The sequence below is a fragment of the Xenopus laevis genome, chromosome 1L (assembly GCF_017654675.1).
Source record: "Xenopus laevis strain J_2021 chromosome 1L, Xenopus_laevis_v10.1, whole genome shotgun sequence".
NCBI classification, from domain to species: Eukaryota; Metazoa; Chordata; class Amphibia; order Anura; family Pipidae; genus Xenopus; species Xenopus laevis.
In genome coordinates this window covers 30,184,648-30,197,689 of record NC_054371.1, presented here as the reverse complement: position 1 = coordinate 30,197,689, position 13,042 = coordinate 30,184,648, and the positions used below count along the sequence as shown (strand labels likewise).

The 13,042-nt window shown below is 38.2% G+C and overlaps 1 protein-coding gene across 3 annotated transcripts in view; it reads right to left on the bottom strand.

Moving 5' to 3' along the window:
- The window catches only part of XB5964984.L (uncharacterized XB5964984 L homeolog), a 58,197-nt gene that overhangs the window by 12,074 nt on the left and 33,081 nt on the right, over window positions 1–13,042 (bottom strand). For 2 of the 3 annotated variants that reach the window (XM_041588134.1, XM_041588133.1), the window contains exons 14-18: window positions 11,884–12,003; window positions 9,440–9,534; window positions 8,160–8,265; window positions 7,287–7,409; window positions 3,951–4,052 (exon numbers count right to left, since the gene is read on the bottom strand). In XM_041588134.1, coding sequence (XP_041444068.1) covers window positions 3,951–4,052; window positions 7,287–7,409; window positions 8,160–8,265; window positions 9,440–9,534; window positions 11,884–12,003 — 546 coding nt within the window. The remainder of the gene's footprint in view (window positions 1–3,950; window positions 4,053–7,286; window positions 7,410–8,159; window positions 8,266–9,439; window positions 9,535–11,883; window positions 12,004–13,042) is intronic. The other variant, XM_041588139.1, reaches the window with a different exon arrangement.

The following is a 13,042-nucleotide window of genomic DNA, read 5'->3' as shown; positions in this document are numbered from 1 at the left end:
ATGCTGAACGTAACCGTTTTTATCAAATTTCTGAAAATCGTCACAAAGCTTGAATTTTACCCCATTATATGCCCCACATTTCGTAACTTATCAGCATAAAACATCCTAAATATGAACGCCAGGGGTCTACTGAACACTTTGATGCCCAATATGCATAGATATACCAAACTATGTGGCGCACAGAGACCCCCAAATGACAATAGTGTATATACATTTTCACAGCTGACGCGCTGGCTGCTGCAATATAAGCACCTGGTGTGTGTATTATGCGACATTAGACCCCCCTAACAGTACAAAGACCCCAGAAAACCATATATTTTCAGAAAGTACACATTCTGACGAATCCAATATGGGTAAATAAGTGTTTCTACTGCAAACTGCCAAACTGCAAAGCAATGCTGAACATAACGGTTTTTATCAAATTTCTGAAAATTGTCAGAAAGCTTGAATTTTACCCCATTATATGCCACACATTTCGTAACGTATCAGCATAAAACATCCTAAATATGAACGCCAGGGGTCTACTGAACACTTTGATGCCCAATTTGCATAGATATACTAAACTATGTGGCGCACAGAGACCCCCAAATGACAATAGTGTATATACATTTTCACGGCTGACGCGCTGGCTGCTGCAATATGAGCACCTGGTGTGTGTATTATGCGACATTAGACCCCCCTAAAAGTACAGAGACCCCAGAAAACCATATATTTTCAGAAAGTACACATTCTGACGAATCCAATATGGGTAAATAAGTGTTTCTACTGCAAACTGCCAGACTGCAAATCAATGCTGAACGTAACCGTTTTTATCAAATTTCTGAAAATCGTCACAAAGCTTGAATTTTACCCCATTATATGCCCCACATTTCGTAACTTATCAGCATAAAACATCCTAAATATGAACGCCAGGGGTCTACTGAACACTTTGATGCCCAATATGCATAGATATACCAAACTATGTGGCGCACAGAGACCCCCAAATGACAATAGTGTATATACATTTTCACAGCTGACGCGCTGGCTGCTGCAATATAAGCACCTGGTGTGTGTATTATGCGACATTAGACCCCCCTAACAGTACAAAGACCCCAGAAAACCATATATTTTCAGAAAGTACACATTCTGACGAATCCAATATGGGTAAATAAGTGTTTCTACTGCAAACTGCCAAACTGCAAAGCAATGCTGAACATAACGGTTTTTATCAAATTTCTGAAAATTGTCAGAAAGCTTGAATTTTACCCCATTATATGCCCCACATTTTGTAACGTATCAGCATAAAACATCCTAAATATGAACGCCAGAGGTCTACTGAACACTTTGATGCCCAAAATGCATAGATATACCAAACTATGTGGCGCACAGAGACCCCCAAATGGATATATAGTAGATAAAATTTACAAGGCAAAACAAAATAAGGCAGTAAAGGGTGAAATGCAAAAAAATCCAATAAAACCACAAAAATCAATGTTTTTTTTCCAGACTAGTGTTATCAGCTGTCAGAATCACAGTTTGAATATTTTAGATGGGCCAAACAGGTTATACGGCTAGAAAAAAGTGAACACAATATATGCAGAGCTGAAAATGCAATAAAATGGCTAAAAATTCAATAAAATGGCTAAAAATGCACCAAAATACCCAAAATTGCAATATAATCACCGAAATAACATACAAAAGGTATTGCACAGTACGGTTAGCGAATACGCTATGCGTAATGGCAATAAAACATTTTTTTCAGCCAAAAAAAGAAACGATGCGATAAGAAAAAAAAAAAAAAGGCCACAATGCCATGTATGTGCGTGTGCGTGTGTACAAATGGTAAATTACATGTTATGTGCGCGTGTGTGCGTGTGCACATGTGTGTAAGTGCAGTGAGTGTAAGTGACCCCCCCAATCCCCAAAAATGTATGTGTAAGTGTGTGTAAGTGTGAATCTAAGTGTGTATTACTGTAATAAGTGTGTGTTGGTGTGTTTGTGTGTGTAATTGTTGCACTAACCTGAAAAAATCGCTGGAGACTGTTGCAGGCGATCAGGAAGAGCCCCTGGAAGACATCTGCCTCGTGGTTCCTGTCTGTGTGCTGTGGGGGCGGAGATCGACGATCCGGTGCAGGCTGCAGCAGCAGGACACGTAAGTAACACGTGCCTGCTGCTGTTTTTGGGCCCCTGGGCGATCGCGCCCCAGGGGCCACTCGATCCCCTGCTCTGCTCGTTGCCTAGGGGCAGGGGATCGAGCAGGAACGGAGCGAGCGGCTCTAACAGCCGCTCCTCCGCTCCTGAAACAGGAAATGCTGCAGAACGTAGAATCTACGTTCTGTGGCATTTCAAGTACCTTTGCCACAGAACGTAGATTCTACGATCTGTGGCATTTAAAAGGTTAAAGCATATGTATTTGAAACATGAACTAGTTACACTTTTATTTCCTTTTATGTAGGGATGCACCGAATCCACTATTTGGGATTCGGTCGAATCCCCGAATCCTTAGTGAAAGATTCGGCCGAATACTGATCCGAACCCTAATTTGCATATGTAAATTAGGGGTAGGAAAGGAAAAAGTGGAAAAAATTCTTCTTTTGTGATGAAAAGTCATGTGATTTCCCTACCTGCCCCTAATTTACATATGCAAATTAGGATTCGGTTCAGCCAGGCACAAGGATTCGGCCGAATCCTGCTGAAAAAGGCCGAATCCCGAACCGATTCCTGTATTCGGTGCATCCCTACTTTTATGTATATCGCCTTCTACCTCAAAGGTGGTCCTCCAGCCACAAGCATTTTGGGGTATATTTATTAACATTGGAAACAAACACCCCCAGTGATGTTGCCCATAGCTACCAATCAGCAATTAGATTTGAACGGTCACCTACAAGTTAGAAAACAAATACAAAGGTCTGATTGATTGCTCTGGGCAATATCACCAGTGATGTTTGTCTCAAGTGTTAATAAATATGCACCTTGATGTTATCTAAACCTGCTATTAGTTCATTGCACCTAATGATTGTCTTTGCTTTATCAGGATCACATTATAACTTTCATAATTGTGGTATATAGTTTCAAGAACAAAGGATAAGAGACCCTGTCCTTTAGATACGAGGAACAGAATATAAAGCAAGAAACTGCACCACAATTAGATGCTCAATGGGACTTACGCCGTTTATTGTTTGAATAAAACTACAGGATTAACATTTCTCCAGTTATCAGGGTAATCTTACCTCTTTTCCAATTAAACTGGTTAGATCATGCATGCAACATGAGGAATACCAAACCCAAATATCCTGTCTCGGCTCACACTTCCACCTATTACCACCGCCATTTGCTTAGGGAGGAGCCCTGTGCTACTCGGATGGCGACAGGTCTTATAGTGAGAGGAATAACGGAGAACAATAACAGGAATAACGGAGAACAAGGAGCGTGGTCAATGGACAGGCCGAGTAGACAACAATCAGGCAGTGCAGTACAAATTCAGAATACAAGAGCGTAATCAAGGTCACAGGCCGGGTCAAAACCAATAGTATCATGGTATAGAAAAGGATCCGAGAGAATGGTCAGTAAATGGGCAAAAGTCAGGACAGGCAGCAGAATAGGAATGATCAGGACAGGCAAGGTCACGAACAGCTTGAATAACACCCAGGAGCTATGAAAATTGACCTAAAGGATGGTGGTCAGTGAGTTATTGCCTGCAGTCCCTTTAAATATTTGAATTTTGTGGCAAACTAGATGACGTCAGACACATCGCTCGCATCAAACCTGGGAGTGGTGCAAGCATACGTCATTTGTAGGAATGGTGCAGAAGGAATTGGCGTCCCCACCACACCATTCTCAATCTCACAATGCAGTTAAGGCCACTGGCAAAGTCTATTGCTTTTCATTAAATGCCTTCAGATGGTTTATACAAATACTAATTGAATCAGTCTTTATTTGTAATATAGCTACTGTATTCACTAGACACATACCTTGCATTGTTTGAGCAAGGGCTCTATTCTGGATTTAATTTCATTGAAAATGTTAACTTTTTTGTCCTCCAAGCCATCAAAGAAAAGATTGAATAGCTTCACCTGTAAAACATAATTGTTTTTATTCATGTTTTATTTGTAGGGGATCCTTAAATAACATTATAAATTAAATATTAGCCTTTATTTAGTAACATAGGTAAACATTTTAGTAACCTGAATCAAAGATTTTTTTTTGATAAATGTATCTGAATTATACTGATCAAAATGTATTATTGATAAACAGTTTGTTAATAAGGAAGTTACTATTATGCAGTAAAAATCTGTAACTGGCACCTATCCACTACAATGAGTATGCTTGCAATTACTTTTTTCTCCATAAGTCCTGTGTGTGCTAGCTTCTTTTGAGCCATTGTAAATACTAATACATAGCTCTGCACCGAGGCACCTTATACCAGTATACATGCTGTGCCGTCATTTCTTGTTTTATATATATATATATAGAAAGAAGATCAGCACTCACTGTAGTTTTGGTGAAATTGTGTTGATTTATTAATCAAAAATCACATCTTATCCGACGTTTCGGTCCCACATGGGGAACTTTCTCAAGGATACAATGTACATAGAGTGTAGAGAATAAATACCCACCCCCATCAGTGAATTTGGGCGCCAAAAATGACGTCATAAGTCCATATAAGGAACATAGAGTCCAGAGATTTCTTCTGTTTCTTTCACATATCATTTTCAACCACTAGGTGTCAGTGTCTGACCAACTGTGTCTGTATAAGTGTCCATTTGAAACTGTAACATTTCATGTATCAAAAAAAGGAAAAAAGAAAGAAAAAAGAAACTGTATCCTTGGTGTGAATACGTGTCTGCAGGCCCCCATTATGCTTGTAAACCTGTACATCCAAAAAACTTATTTGTTGTGAGTTGTAGTTCAACGCAAGTTTAACAGGTGAATCTAGTGCATTGAGGGTGTTTACATATAACTCCAATTGATCTGGTGTGCCCGTCCAAAGAAAAAACAGATCATCAATGTAGCGCCTGTAAAAGCTGCCAAACTGCTTAAATAGAAACACATTGTTACATTACACTAGTCATCATCCTAGGCACTTACTTAATTCACTCCCTAAATCACAAATGATGAGGGTTGTTCGAATAGACAGTGATCGTGAGCAGATGAAATTGGATTTAGATACCATGGGACAAAAGTTCCTAGATAGGGGCTATCCACAAGCGCTCATCAGTGAAACCATAGATATGGTTAGTGCCATGGATCGAGCACAGCTTCTAAAGAAAAAGGCAAAACAGCTAAGAGACAATGACAGTAACAACATGTATTACGTCAGTTAATATAACCCTCATAGCAAGGACACTAGGGGTGCAGTGTTGAACTACTGGGAAATAGTGGTTAATGATGACATCATGGGCAATAGAATACCACGCAAACCAAGGTTCAGTTATTCCAGGAACACCAGCCTCAAGGAACACTTAAGCCCATCAGACCCTGCAGGGAAGTATACACAGTCCCCATCACAGCATTTTCTAAGCCCACGTCCAGGAGTACATAAATGCACAGGTTGTGTTATTTGTAATACTTTGATACTGGGAACTGAGTTTAGACACCCGAGAACGGGAAAAGTGTACAAAATTGGGCACAAAACGACATGCACTACGACAATGGTAGTGTATATTATCAAATGTCCATGTGGGCTAATCTACTGCGGGAAAACTGTTCGTCAGCTTAAAGAGAGAATTAACATGCACAGGGCAAGTATAAGGGCAGCACTTGACACAAACAGGCAAATAGATCCTGGTAAACAAGACATTGCCCAGCAGCCAGTGGCTAAGCACTGGCGTGAAGCTAAACATGACCCTTCACAATTTAAATGCATGCCCATTGACCATATAAAAAAAACCCTTAGGGGAGGGGATATGGAAAAGCTGTTGCTGCAAAGAGAGGTCTTCTGGATTTATGAATTGGATTGTGTTACCCCCAAAGGGCTGAATGGACAACTGCAACTGAATTGTTTCCTTGCCTAATATGGTTTTCATTACGTTAACAGGTTCTGTTTCCTCCTCTCCATGAAAAGTTATATATAAGATCTATACAACTAAGAAATGAACTCTCAAACAAAGTATGTGAGTAACAAATGTTTCTTTATTGTCTGTATGTAGAAAGATACAGTTTCTTTTTTCTTTCTTTTTTCCTTTTTTTGATACATGAAATGTTACAGTTTCAAATGGACACTTATACAGACACAGTTGGTCAGACACTGACACCTAGTGGTTGAAAAAAAGCGGTGCACTTGATATGTGAAAGAAACAGAAGAAATCTCTGGACTCTATGTTCCTTTTATGGACTTATGACGTCTACACTCTATGTACATTGTATCCTTGAGAAAGGTCCCCATGTGGGACCGAAACGTCGGATAAGATGTGATTTTTGATTAATAATCAACACAATTTCACCAAAACTACAGTGAGTGCTGATCTTCTTTCCATATATGAATTACATTTGGATCGTGCACCTCTGGCTTCATCCTTTGGTTTGAGTGCAGGCACTGTGGGACTCATATATATATATATATATATTCTGTATTCCTAACAATTTCTTATTGCAGCTTCTAGCCAGCCTTCCCCTGCATTACACCTGTTTTTTTGCACTTTTCATAGTAAATGACCAACACACTCCAGAAGAAAAAAAGTATTGCAGTCATATGTTGCCATTTTATTTACCTTTACTAGGTATCCACAGTGCAGGCTTAGTAAAGTAGAGTAAAATCTGAAACTTTTGCCCTCTAAAGGTGGCCATACACGGGCCGATAAAAGCTGCCGACAGACTGTGTCGGCAGCTTATTGGCCCGTGTATGGGGCCCCCCCGACGGGCTTCACCGATCGAGATCTGGCCGAAAGTCGGACAGATCTCGATAGGATGGGACGAAAAATGCGATCCCGCGATCCGACCCCCGTTTCCCATGCGTTAGGATCCGATCGTTGGGCCCTAGGGCCCACAATCGGATCAGCCCGATATTGCTCAAGGTGGGCATATCGGGGAGAGATCCGCTCATTTGGCGACATCGACAAACAAGCGGATCTCTCAGTGTATGGCCACCTTAATGCGCAGTCAAAGTCTGCTGAGGATGCCTTTGAAAAGTAAGAGGCGCCTAACATATTGGCACTCCCAAGAGAATAAGGCTTCCCTTGAACTTTAAAGAAAAGGTGTTTTACTGACTGATAAATGAATGTATCACAATCACTTGTGTCCTCAGTTCTGAATTTGTGGCAGAGAGTTTTCAAATGATTTTGTGGCTGAATTGCAAAACATGATATTACCTTGTACACAGGATTCTTGCCATAAAAGTAAGGATTGTACACCGCAAATGACTTTATTTTGTCTTTATTATTTGTCCAATTTATTTTAGCTTCTTCAGCAGTTTCCTTTAATATTGCATCCACCTGCACACAAAAGCATATGAGTGATCTTAAGAATTCACAGTTTACTAAAACGTTATTTTTTTAAATTCTCTGGTTGGGTTTTTAGGGACAAAAACTCGAAATTTTCATAGAAAAAAGCCCTGTCAAGGTGATGTATAAGTCCATGGCAGATGTCTCTATCTCAATTTGAAGATATTGTGGTTTGCACTGGGCTTAGCCCAATAATACCAACAATTTGTGGCAAAAACCCCATAAAATTGATTGATTCTGGAAAAAAGTCAGAAAAAAACATACGATTCAGATTTCGATCGATTGTATTGTGTTTTTTCCCGATCCGATTTATTTGAGTTATTTTATTGATAAATAAGGCAAAATAGTGGATGGGAGTTTGGTTGAGCTTTTTTTATTTAAAAAACGAGATCAACTTTTAGTAAATAACCCGCTAACAGTTAAACATAAAAGTTTAATGAAAATTTGGGAAATTTTGTGTCTCCTTCATATGTCACCTCTCAAAATTTTTCTGTCAATAAAAAAAAAATCCTCTATATATAATATTGCTAATATATTCTGCAATGAGTTAAATAAATTATACACCATTTACATTATATACTTAAACAGAGTCTAACAATTACCTGCTGGATATCTTTTCTCACCATACCGATTGTTGCTTATATACTGTCTATTCATGCACGCTAATACTGTTAATTAAAAATTACAGAAAAAATTCAAACAAAATGCAATTCTGTTACCATTTCAAATTTCAATACCAACCTTAGTATCTACAACTTCAGCAAGCATCTGTTTCAGGCTCTTATCAAACAATATCAAAATATTCTCATTATTTTTAGTAATGGTAGGTTCCAGAGTGCCTTTGTACCTGAAACAGTCAAATAAAAACATTTAAAATGTTGCCTTATGTATTTCCTCCAGTCCTTTTATTAGCAAAACCCTGCAAGCAACTGGGTGCCTCTTTCTCCCAACCTATGTTAAAGGGGTGGTTCGCCTTTAAGTTAACTATTAGTATGTTATAGAATGGCTACTAATTCTAAACAACTTTTTAAATTGGTTTTAATTTTTTTTTTTAGTTTTTTTATTTGTTGCCTTCTTCTTACTCTTTCCAACTTTCAAATTGGGGGACACTGACTGCATCTAAAAACACATGCCCTGGAAGGCTACAAAATTATAATTATTGCTACTTTTTATAACTCATCTTTCGCTCCTATTCATATTCCAGTCTCTTATTCAAATCAAGGCATGGTTGCTAGAGTAATTTGGACCATGGCAACCAGATTGCTAAAATTGCAAACTGAAGAGCTGCTGAATAAATAACCCAAAAACCACAAAAAATACTAAATTAAAACCAATTGCAAATTGTCTCAGAATATCACTCTCTACATCATACTAATAGTTAATTTAAAGGTGAACAACCCCTTAATGCACATTTCTCGATCCCTGATGTGTATTTTGCTAATTTCTCCAGAACATTCGTTTTCTTTCTAATTCTTACCTGGATGTAAGGTTAAGTTTTCATTGCTTTTATTAGTGTCACTTGAAAAAGCATGATGCATAGCTTTGTTGCAGCATTGTGTAATAAGCAATATTTATTATAAGGATAAGTTGTTAACCCTTCCTAGATACTTTCTTTCTCTCTCACTTCCACATATCCCACAACAAATGGTTTTTAACCCTCTGCTATAAGCTTCTCTTGTTATTCTATCTATATGATCACCCAACCTCAAATTGATATTGTCGCCTGGCGATAGAGTGCGAATGATCGCTAGCGTCTATCTCTTTCGCTATCGAAGTGATGCCTGTGCCCATTAGTAAATTGGCGATGTCCCTGCAGGCGGTAATGCTAGTGAATTGATGCTAGCGTCAGCCACTTCGCCCTCGATTAAATCTGCCCCTATGTGCGGCTGAACATTAGAACCTCTTAGAGCAGCTGTTCTCTCTGTAACTCTCCTGTTTCCAGTGTAACATAGGAATCCTTTAAGCACATTAACCCCTTCTTAACATATGGCTACCTCCAATCTTGCCTTCTTGATACTTACTCTCTGTTGTTTAACACATTTAGTACAGACTTTGCTGCTGCTGTAATGTTTCCTAAATGTTTCTCTTTATGAAAATGTGAAAGTTCTGCTTTTACCTAGAAGATAAAAACGATGCTTTAGTATTGATAAAAGGCAGTTCTGCACAATCTAATATTTAAGGCCTCTTACACAAGGCTATGGGGAGGCTGTCGCTTGTGTGTTATACAGTAAAACATTGCCATTGCAGCAGATTAAGATAACATTAGAAATAAAACACTGCACTAAGTTTTCCCTTTTAATGGGTGGAGGTTGGTCACAGCTTTATTTAAACCATTAACAAAGACCGTTAACCATCCTTGCCCATGTTATACCACAATATGGGGGGGTTTGTGGATGCACACCTAAGGCCAATTTCAAAAAGTATAATTTCAAAAAGTATAAAGCCCTGTCTAAGTAATTCAAGTAAATATGCCAGTGCATTTAATTTTGAAACAGGGTTTTTTTGTTACAAAGTTATGATCATAATATTGATAAGCCACCATACCACGTCAAGGTAAAACCCCACATGGTGGTCCCTAACTTATTTATCTTTAGTCATAGTAAACAAGGTACATTACCTCTCTGTAGTAGCAATTCTTTGTATAAACATCTCCTGTGCCTTGGTTTCAACTCTGTGCTAGATCCTCCCCCGCCAACTTGCTGAGCGGCTTTTAAGAGGGAGAGACTGCCTTAACCAACGCCCATTTTAGAAAAGTAGAAATCAGGTGTTGTAATTAAAATCAAGGTAGAGTGATATGTGCAGTTGCACAATAGTGTGTATACATGTATACATGTTATACCACACATACAGTAGGTTACCCTAGATGCCAGCCACCACAGTAGCGGTTGGTATGTAAAGAGGACCCTCTCAAACCCAAATGGCAAGGACCAAAAACAATCACATACCTCACAACTGTCCCGTTTTCAGTGGGACAGTCCTGCATTTGAGAGCTCAACCCGGTGGAAAAAGAGACAAAGTTTCTAACTTAATTGGCTTTTGGCAGAGAGACCAGAACAGGCAACAGGTGCAGCTAAGATTCTTTTGTAACAATTCTGAGATAAGTATATAAGTTATTGTAACAATTTAGATAAGGAGGTCCGTTGGGAATAGTTAAGACTCACAGCTTAAAGGGCAATTCACTGTAATAACTAGAAAAAAAACATAGAAATATGTTCAAAATTTCCTAACCTGCCATATTTTGTAAAATGAACATGGTAATTAGGGGGTGTGATCACAAAAATGAGCGTGGTCAAAAAAAATCGCGGCACGCCAACTTTTTTTTGTCCCTCTTTTTATTTCCAAAATGTTGGAAGGTACAATATGCAATTAGCTGCCAGCAGCTGTGATAAAACACTTCTTATAGTATTACAGATAACATCATTTTGACAAATGGAAACAAGTCCCTTGAAACTTGACAAAATACAGTGTACTATAACAGTGCAATGGGTGGGGGGTAGGATGATCGTTCACCATTATGGGAGATCGGACACGCTACCAAGCCTAGTGTGACGTTGCAACATGAGAAGGGTAAGCGACTTCCCCTTTAATACCAGCCCACCTTTAGTGCCCTTATCCATTCTTTCCCCCCATTTCCAGCACCTCCACACAGTCCTGGGCACCCTTCATTGATGCCACTTTGGTGCCATATAGGACATTTCTTTTTGCATACCCTTGGGTGGATCTTCCATGTATTCCACCAAAGGGCAACCCAGGAAGAAACATAGCCCTTTCTTTTAAATAACTTTGTACTCACTGAGGAGCAGGCAAGTGGAACTTAAGTGAGTATTAAGTGAATTGAAAGAAAGGACTGCATTTTTTCCCCTAGAGTGAAATGCATAAAAAAATTCAACACAGAGGGAATTAAAGAAGAAACATCCATGTGTAAAAGGCCATAGACTCCCAAATCATGCTCGAAAAAAAGGCAAAATATAACTATTGTTTGGTTTTTTAAAATAATTTCTTAACTGAGCTCATTTACTTTAATATGCTTCAATGAGTAGTAGGAACAAAATGCATGCAAATATGTTGCATTGAAATGTCACACAAAAAGAGTTTGTTTTCTTAGGTCTAATACCAGTGTAACAGTTTCATATAGTGCTGTGACTGAAGAATTATACACAAAGTTACAAGGGGCTTTATTATTTCAGCATACTTCTTTTGTATCTGTAAACTCTTGTAAGGTTAAACCCATGCCTTGCTCATGACAGCCACAATAACAGAAATACAACTAGCACCGCTTTTACAAATAGTGGCGAGAGTTGTACCTGTTATCTAGTATACTGTAGATTGCACCTGGTGGCGGACACAATATTTTGTAATATAATTGCAATATTTTAATAAAATTAACCACGTTACAGATGTGAAAAATTATCCCATTTATATAAAAAAAAGTATATTTAGCTTTCCTTGCTTTTTTGTTGATTACCTTCTCAGTGGTTGTTTTTTGCCTTGATGCTACAAATCCATCAATTGCATTTATAAGTTTGTTAATTCCTGTGTTTTTTAAAAACTGTTCATAATCCTGAAATATCCTATATTCTTCTCCCTGTTGAACAAACCAAAACTACATTGAAAATAAAACGTTTTATCAGCCAATGTATTAACATAGATACAAACTTTAGATTAGAGATACGTTGAATCTAGCATTTGGATTAGGATTTCGCTGAATTTCAGCAGTTATAGTATTTAGATTCAGCTTAATCAATACTGCTTAACCCCCAAAAAAATCCAAACCTCTAAAATCATGTAACTTTTTAAAGCACCGGACAATTGATTTTTCAAATGTAAATATGCAAATTAAGGACTGGGTTTACTTCAGTGTATTTCTGATTAATATATCTTTTTAGAGTATTTTCAGACAAAAAACTTTGGAAATTATTTAAAGAATGACCACTAACAGTAAAATTAAACAAAAAAAAAAAATATATATATATATTCATTTTTTAATGTGTACTGCTACATAAGCGTTTAAGTATGTAAATGGGCTGTAAAAAAAAACCAGTGTATGTTCATGCTAAAAAAAAGAGTATGTTATAGTCAGGGCCATTTTAATGAATCAGAAAAAGGGACAATTGCAAAGGGCCCACCAGCAGAGTTTTTATATGGTATAACTTTTGTCAAAAGTAATCCGTAGAGATAATAAATCCCTCATTGTAATCACCTGGAGGAAATCTATGGCATGGTTATTTACAATTCTTATGTATCTGATGTTGATCCAGGTTGGCACATCTTGGGACTGTATCTGCTTCACTGACCATTTCCTCACTGCCTGACGTATTATATTGAAGCTCATGTGCTTGAGGGCTGTTCTATCCCAAATAACTTGTGGCAGCATAGGGCTACCAATAAAATATTTGCCCAGGGCTGGCTGGTACCTTAAAGGTTGAACTGGTTAAAGTTATACCATTTCGTGTTAACCAACCCTTTTCACCATCTTTGAAAGTGTCTGTGACACTCACATGATCAGTGGGCTCTGAGCAGCTGTTTAGAAGCTAAGCTTAGGGGTTGTCACTAATTATCCAGCAGAAAATGAGGTTGGTCTGTAATATAAGCTGATGCTACAGGGCTGATTATTAAATTCTGAT